The 8,730-nt window shown below is 45.6% G+C and overlaps 2 protein-coding genes across 2 annotated transcripts in view; both read right to left on the reverse strand.

Annotated features, from left to right (window-relative positions):
- Positions 1-1,849: 1,849 nt before the first annotated feature.
- LOC102023613 (taste receptor type 2 member 41-like) overlaps positions 1,850-8,730 on the reverse strand; it is a 69,480-nt gene continuing 62,599 nt past the window's right edge. Inside the window, 2 exon segments of the mRNA XM_013504913.1 lie at positions 1,850-2,229; positions 2,231-2,332. Of these exon segments, the coding sequence (XP_013360367.1) occupies positions 1,935-2,229; positions 2,231-2,332 (397 nt within the window). The 3' untranslated portion in view covers positions 1,850-1,934.
- Positions 4,941-8,719, reverse strand: LOC102023925 (spermatogenesis-associated protein 31E1-like). The gene is made up of 2 exons (XM_013504912.1): positions 8,655-8,719; positions 4,941-8,413 (listed from the first exon to the last, which is right to left on the reverse strand). Exon 2 carries the CDS (start codon positions 5,857-5,859, stop codon positions 4,951-4,953), a length of 909 nt encoding a protein of 302 aa, XP_013360366.1. The 5' UTR covers positions 5,860-8,413; positions 8,655-8,719; the 3' UTR covers positions 4,941-4,950.

An 8,730-nucleotide genomic window follows, 5' to 3' on the forward strand; every position in this document is an offset into this window, starting at 1 on the left:
CATTCTTTCGTATGAATAGACTGTTCTTCTTTGTGAAATATTAGAGACATGAACAAGATAATGAACCTTAATTTGAAAGATTATAGAGTAAGATATTAAAAAATAAAAAGTGGGTAGGTATTATCCAGGGTGAGGAGGGAACAGTTTACAGGTTTACCCAGTTACTATAAATAGAGAGAAAATTAGAAAACATTCAAAACTATAACATCCATAATTTTAAAAATAGCAGAGAACTGTACTCCTGTGAGAAAGAAAAGCAATGAAATCATTGATATAATCACACAGACTTTCTGGCAGCAAGCAATATCCAGATTGTGGCATACAGAGAAGGAATTCAAGCAGTTTAGAAACCTTGCTCAGTTAAGGATGAGGAGACAGAATTTGGAAATTAGGAGAAGAGCAGAGCTACAGGGAGGAGTTAGACACACAGGTGGAAAGTGCTAGAAATAGGTCTTTGAGGTTTGGCTAAACATTAGTAGGTAGATGTAGTGTAACAGGCCCACAAAACTGGGAATGAGCAAGTTTGAAGGAAGGAAAAATGATAAAACAAATAACCTCCAGACACCAAATGGAGCCAAGATTCATTTTTATCCTTCTTCATGTATGGGGAAGAAACATTATCAATGAAATGTTATTATTTTCTGGAGTACGAATGGCAGAAAAACAAAACTTTGGAAGTTGAATAAAGTTATATCTAGAATGAAGACCACCTTAGAATTCCCTCAATTAGTCTGTAAAGCCCCACAGGATTACACTAGGTTATACCAAATTTAACTGGCTGCCACTCAGACAAAAATGCTTTAACAGAATACAACAAATTCAAGTGTCCAAAAATTGAAAATCCTAAAGTCCAACATTCAATCAGAAATTCTTAAACCTTTAAACAATCAGGAAAACATACCTTAAGACCTGGAAGAAATCAGTTAACAAACACAGAGACAAACAAAGCACAGACAAGAGACACAACCTGGTGCAATGAAAAACAATAATATGTAACATTTAAATTGTGAGTGTGGAACCTCTAACTCTGGGGACACTGCACAGTGAGAGTACCGAGCCTGGCGCTCCTCAGTGTACTGCAGAGCTTTGAGTGGAAGGGAGCAAAGATAAAGAAAATGAGAGGAGAAAAAGACACAATAGGATAATTCAACACATGGCGCTCAGTAATTGGAAAAGCAGACAGAAAACCAGCTAGGACATGGAGGGTATGGAAGATGGGAACAATGCCATCAAGCAAGTGGCTGAGTGACACTTAGAGAGCACTCCATCCACCATCAGCAGGACATGTTCTTCTCCGGGAGCATCCTTAGGAGTGATCATATGCTGTCTCACAGGTCTCAAAAAATTTAAAGGAGTAGAATAGTGCACACTAGAATAGTGTGCAGTCCAACTTCCTCTTCTGGGTGTCGGATTAGGACACTGTGTTATTTAGGAATTTAACTATAAAATTTCCACAAATGGGTCATATAAAATCAGTATGATCCTGTGAATGATCAGAACAGAATCAATTTAAAAATCAACCCAGAAAAATATCTGGGAAAATGCCACAGATATTTGAATAGAAAACACCACTTGTTTCATTAACCTATTGGTCAGAGCAGAAAAAAAAAAAAAAAGGAAAACTTCAAAGTATCTTGAAGTGAATGATAATGAAAATACAACACACAAAATTCGTGTGATGTCTTTTCCAGACTTTGAAGGGAATTTAGCGATAAAATGACCACAAAATTGTACATTCTGAACTTCCAGATAGAGCTGCTACCAAGGGTTAATAAGGGTTCATTGTAATGGTTTCCCAGGACAGGAAGGGTGGTCAGATGGCTTTTCCTCTCTGTGCTCCTTCCTGCCTTTGAGCACATTACCATATAGGTGAGGTGAGGCTCTGATCCCTCCCCTGAGTCCCTTCTGGGGGTTGGATTAGGACACTGAACTACCTAGGTCACCCAGAAACCCCTGGCCAACAGCAGTAGCTGCCTGACCGTGCCTCGAAGTTTCAGGTTGGTACTGATGAGGAAAAAGGGATGAGCAGACATACACAGGTAGACTGAGATCTGCCATGGCCAGTACCACCTGCTGTCAGAGGTGATAAAGACTGTAGCACCAATGACCAGGGACACAAAAGACAGAGCATAGAGAACAAGGAGGGAGATGAGGGACTTTAGAGCTCTGGTGTGAACCCGGTTGCTGCGCTCCTGAGGGTCACGGCCATTGTCCTGCATTCTCAGGCTGTTTCCTCAGAGAACCAATCAGCAGCAAAATTGAGACCAGAAAAAAAGAGCATGGAATTGACATCGTGACGAGTTTCAGAGGCATGAAGTAGGGAATTTCCAGCCTCCTGCTTCACCCTTGTCAGTCATGTTCTCAGAAAGTTTCTTCTTTATGAGTGCTTGGTACACAACAAAGTTCCCCCAAAAGAGCTGCAAGATTACTGAGAGGGAAATGAGCACAGAGCCCAGCAGGAGCCAGGGCACCAAAGCTGGGAGCCTCCACTTCAACCAGGGGAAGGCAGGATGGGAAGAAGACTGTCAGTACTGGTTCCATTCTGGTCCTCCCTCCCGTCACCAGAGATCAGATGTCTTGGTCCTTAGTCTCCTACCTGTCCCTACCCACAGTACTTTTGTGCCTTTGCTTTTGCCTAGAAGTGCAAGCAGTGTGTTGTGTTCTGTACCTGCACCTGAGCCAGAGCTCACTCGGAAAGAAGGACACTTGCGTGAGCAAGGAAAGGCATGCTCTTGGCTCAGAGAGCACGCAAATGTCCCAGGGGCTCAGTCACAAGGAGGCCTTCAGGAGACCCTGATTTCCTTCTCTGGTTTTGCCTGTTTGCTGCCATGGCTAATATAGCATCCACGCAGAGGCCTTTTCAGTGTGTGTAACTGGGTGCAATCCTTCCTGTTCCAGCCTGGGCTGTGTGAATGCTCCTAAGCCTGTGATATCATTCTCGAGAGACACGAATGATAGATGAAAGGAAGACAAAGATGATAAATAGTTAGATTAGATAGATAATGTGTATACAGAAGTGTAGGAAGATCACTGGGGAAAATAATGACATTGAAGGAGTCTGTCTCCCTTAAGCCTCTCGGCCTATAGGCACTCTCACCCATAAGAACCCATCACATCAAGGTCAAGTATCATGGTCCACCTTCCATCCAACTCTACTTAAGGCCTCCATGGACCCTGAGGTGTACATGAGGAGTGATTGGTTAAACTGGATTTGTTCCCAGTTAGAGGATTCATTTCTCATGGTTATAGGACTGAGAACACCTGTTTCTTACTGGGTGTGGGATAAAACCACCCTCAGACACTCTGGATGCCTCAGTATCAAGTGGCACTTTAAAAATGGCCAATTACTTCACCAACCAAGAGAACAAGTCTGACAGGAGATGGGGTCAACACAGTCATGAGAATGACATCCTATCACCCTTGCCGTACTCTACTGGCAAGAATCAAGTTGCAGTCCTCATAATCACATAAAGTGGGAGTACAAAACCCCAAAGCCACAGCCCATGGGACTATTTATGTTTGTCTGCCATGCAGAGATGCCATGGCTTAGAAGAGGTATGGAAGTCCTGTCAGCTAACACAAACGTGAAAATGTTCCCTAAAAGGCCATGTAGAAAAGCAAAATTGTCTGAGCAATTTTGTCAGCTACCATCTCATTAATGTGTAAATGTATCATGTGTAAAGTATCTGTCATCACATTAATGTGTAAATATACACATTAATCCCTTCCAGAGGATTTGTACAAGATTGTCAGAAGTTCAAATCCCTCACATAGAATGACATATGGTTCCACAAAATCTCTGCATATCCTCTTGTTTTTCAACCATCTCTAGAACATTTATAATACCCAATTCAATGATAACACCATCTCAATCGTTGTTATGTTGTCATATGCTATATTGGATTGTTTAGAGAGTAATTATAAGGATAGGTCAGCATATTTTCTTTGCATATTCAATACTCTTTTCAAAGTTTTCTATGTCTTCTTTGTTGAATCTATCATTGATATGGAGGGTTTGTTGTCATTGTATTGAATTAACAATTCACAATAATAAGAGATTCATTGATGTTGGGTGACGATGGACTTTTCTCACTATCATATGTATGTTCCTCACAGCTTTAATTCTACTCAGTTCATCATTTAAGAAATGTTAACCTCTTATGAGATATAACAGAAAAATATGGTGCGTGTTGAAATTTTTCAAAATAATTACAGTAAAAAAAATTACCTCTTATCTCCTAAAGTTACACTCCCTTGCTTTGATCGTACTTTTCAAATCATTCTAGCTACTCAGGAAAGCTTCTTTCATGAGCATTTCTAATGGTGCTTTCTTAGCTACCTCAATGTCTACAGAATTCAAAACACTGTGCTTTCATGGTGATTTGGAATTTGGGGAAGAACCATAAGTACCACAGTGCCAAATTTGGTAAATAAGGTTGATGAAGACAAACCCTTGTGTTCTCACAAACCTGCCCTTCTCGCTAATAGCATTTAGCAGGAGCATTCACAGTATTTTTTTTATCATGCCTTGTAAGGGCACTCAGAGAAGAGAAGTTCTTCAGAGGTACTTCAGAAAGTGCAAAAAACCATTTTTGGCCCAATGTGCTGCCTGCTACTGAAACCTTTTTCCAGTTCATGAATGCTCTGCTAATTTATCTATTTCTAGCTTTGCTTCTAACAATGCAAAGCCAGGAACCCACTGTGAAAACTTCCTTCTGCTCCCGCTGGCATTTGGGAACTCAGGCATTATTTTCTGATCTTGCTGGAGCCATCCAGGGGGAAGGGATGAGCTGAAGTACCTGGCAGCTGGGTCAGGAAATGAACTTTGGAGACACCAAGTGATTTGCCTAAGTCCTAGGCCTGAAGCTGCTCTTAGGAAAACTCAACACTCCCTCCTTCCCAGGGCCCAGGACAACACAGAAAGAAGCCACTACCTCTGATGAGATAAAATCATTTATTGGGAATCCACAGACGTCTCCCTAGAAAGACGCCATTAGTGCACACAATATGTGCTTGTGAGAGAGAACAGGTTTGCTCAGCAAGGATTTTCCCCCAGAAGAGGTGTGAGAAGAACTGTGTGACTGACTGGAGAAGACACTTTTCTGAAGAGCACAGCGCCTGGGGGCAGTGAATGGGGTTGTCTGAAGCTCCAGGCTCCATGGGCCTGCAATGGAGGTGACCAGTTAGGGGCCCTGGCTCCTGGGGTGGGACTGCAGGATTGCTGGCCCTCTCTGTGTTCCATCTCATAGTCATACAATGGCTGTGGTGCTCAGGCCTGGCCTGCTGACCACAGGCCACCTTGCTTATCACTCTCTTAGACTGTGGGAAGGCAGCATACTTTTGGTAGGAGGACCACCTATTGACCCAGGGTTCCTCTGTCTGCAAATTTTCTGTGGAGGCAGAAACATCATTTTGTAACCTCAGTTTCTCCTCTAAAATACGACTAACACTCATCAATAGCACATGGGATTCAACGCGCCCACTGTGCATAGAGAGTCTGCTGCCTGAGACGGGCCCTTGACATTGGGTAGTGGGTGCCGGGGCCTGGACTGTGTGCAGGGGTTCTTCCTGTTCTCTGTCCTTATTGGGCAGCATGTGCTGCAGAAAATTCTTGACTGTGGTCCCAGTGTTGCTTTTGGAAGGCGTTGGTTGCTTCTCTGCCAGGAGCAGCAACTTGCTCCGCATTGTGTCTCTTGCTTTCCTCACCAGAGAAGAGGAAATCAGCCCTCCAGCCCCCTTCCCTCCTGCAAATCTGTCCATCTTTCCTCCTGGCTTTGGGCTGCCAAAGCTGTCTCTCTTCTCAGGTGGGATAAATATGTTGGACTTGGTCACTCTTGGCTCCTGGGGTTTTGGCAACATGCATCTGTTCGTGTCTGGCTCATCCTGGCCCTCACTAGGAGGCCACAAATGCCTCAGCAAGGTGATGGGCTCCTAGTGATCCATCTCCTGGGGCTCGCAAAGCCCTCTCCACCCTTGGGTGGACCAAACACGATGCTCTTGATGTTCTGTGGATCCTCGCATTTTGAGATCCTGAGGTCTTTTTCTTCCTGGCTCATTGTGTCCCTCCTTAAGAGGTTGAATTTCTCTAGTGAAGGTGATGCTCTACTAGCAAGCACTCCTCGGGGGCTGGGTGGAGGACTGTGAGAAGACAGAACGTAATGAGTGAGGGGAATTCTTAAGGTGGAGTGTGGAAGGATCTCACCAGTGGCAAAGTCTTGCAGGAGGACCCCAGGGGCTGGATCTTGACTCTTGTGTTTTGTCTCTTTCTGCGTACCCAAGCATGAGTCTCCTGTGTTCTGCACAGTAGAAATTCTGGGCACGGGGAGGCTTTTAGTGGATCCCAGAGACTTGAAACTCCTCAGACTCACATGAGGGTTATGGAAGGTTGACATCACACTGGGTCCCTTGATCAGTGCCCTGTCAAAGGGCTTCTTCCGCTCAGTCTCCACAGTCTGCTTGATGTTCCTGCCACACTCCTGACAATTCAAGGATGGTTTGTTTCCAGGTTCCATGGGGACATTTGAGAATCCAGGAGGGTTGCAGGCATGGTGCACACTAAGGGTGGAGTGATCCACACCCTTAGGGATCCTGCCCCTGGTCTGCTCCACCATCCCTCTCACACAGACTTTCACAATGTCTTCTAGGTTCTTCTCTGAACTGCCTACTGATTCATTTCCTGAATCACCTCTTCAGTGCGCCAATACTTTTCTTTGTGATGTTCCCTGAGAGATGCACTCCAGTTCATTCTCTGGAGACTTTTCTGGACTCTTGTCCTGCACTTTTCTCAGGCCATTGCTTGAGTATCTCAATACCTGGGGTACTTCTGGAAACCCAGACTTGGTCTTTTCTGTGACCTGACTGCTGTCCTCTATCAGTGAGATCTGGCAAGGCTCACAATTATGGTTTGCGTGCCCTGTCCCTGGGGCTCTTTCCCTCTCTGATAGGTGGACCATAGGGGGCAGCCCACACATGAGTCTTGTTTGAAGGTTTTGCTCTAGTTGTTCCCGAAGCTTGGAGTAGGTAACATCCACTGGGACTTTCACAGAGGACGTGTTTTCCTGACGGATCCCATGTTTTTCAGCTGGTTGGGTAAAGTCTTCCTGAAATTTTTTGACCACATTTGGTAAAGCTCTATTATCTCCTGGTGCCTTCAAAAATTTGCTTTGCAGTAGATGAATAGTGAGTGAAATTGGATATTTTAACCGCTCTGCTTTGTTGGACTAGAAACTTCCAGGGAGCTAAATGCCAAGGTGCACATGGGAGAGATGGGACATGACCCCAGTTCTGTTTCTGAGACACAGGTGGGGTTGGCCCACACGGTAGACTAAGGGCAGGGAAGAAAACTTTTGTGGAGATACAGTAGCTTGAATGTGTTGTAGCACGTAGTCACAGAGCTCATTAAATATAAATGGGGAAAACAGTAAGGAGGCACCGGGCAATCTCGTGTTTCCCACCAGGGACTCACTGTGTACAATTAGGAGGCCCCAGAAAACCTGGCTCCCTTTCTGGTGCAAGTGGTCCCACAAGATCTTGTGGTAAAAGCGCTGCTGTGAAACAGGAAGCTGCTCCGCTTGTCCTTTTGCTTTCCAGAAAGGATGTGCAGGGACAAGGTCCTGTTCTTTGCCCAGGGATCTGAACACATTCACCAGAGAACACAGGGAGATGTGCTGTCCCTCCTTTTCAGTGTTCTTACAGATCTTCAGTACCACCTTCTTGGTGATTAGTATTTCCAGAAACTTCTGGACCTCAGGATTGAGGACATGGGAACTCCCATTCTCTGTCTGTCTGTGTGTGGTGTGTACCAGGAATGAGGCCTCTGGCAATTGTGGGGTCTGGTGGCCTCCCTGGGGTTTACCTTTTGCTAAAATGCAGCGGCACAAGGTTCTGGAGGTCTCTGACTTGGGGAAGGGTGAGATGGGACAGCCTGAGTGACCAGGAAGTGTAATTGCTGGGACAGGGGAAGGAAAGGATCAGTTGTTTTATGGACAGGAATTCTGTGGGATGGGCCCCAGTGGGAGTGGTGATAAACCCTGCTGCCGCAGAACCAAGCCGGCTTCTGGCAGAGGTGGCAGAGAGGCCATAGGAATGGGAGAATGCAGTGGGGAGGAGGAAAGAGATAGCGGCTGAGGTGAAAGGCATCCCTGAGGAATAGAAGGCCCTGGTGGTGAAGAGGCCCTCAGGGGTGACTGTGACTCAGGAGAAACTGGGAAAATCTTCAGACCTGGAGAGAAGATAGAGGTGATCAGTGGAAGGAACCTGGGAAATCAGTGAGGTTGAGGTGCTGAGAAAATCATCCTCGGAAGTCTGCCTCCTTGGTCTGTCAGCTCTAGCAGCCACCGGTTGTACCATCTCATCCGGGTCAGGTCTTAAGAGCTGGTCAAATCTGCCACATTGCAGGAGATTATCCAGGTGCCTGAATACAACAAAAGGCAGGGGTACATCTAAGGAGCAGTTAGGGACCTGGACAGGGACATTAACTGCAGTCCTTCACCCTCTAGTGTCAACACCTTGATTTTACAAAGTTCTAGCACCCTCAACTTAAGCTACACCCCACTCCAGCCTGCAGGGCCCTCCCCTTTTCAGCGCAGGTCCCTCAGGTCCCATCTTAGCCAGTGGCAGGAGGGAGGCACAGAGAGAAGGGGAAAGTTTCTCACCTACACAGGAGTGAAGCCAGGTCATCAGTCTCCTCTCCTTCCTCCCTGCCGTCTCTTCGCGCTGAAAACGTGGCCA

Source organism: Chinchilla lanigera, unplaced genomic scaffold (assembly GCF_000276665.1).
Source record: "Chinchilla lanigera isolate Chin_1 unplaced genomic scaffold, ChiLan1.0 scaffold00093, whole genome shotgun sequence".
NCBI lineage: Eukaryota > Metazoa > Chordata > Mammalia > Rodentia > Chinchillidae > Chinchilla > Chinchilla lanigera.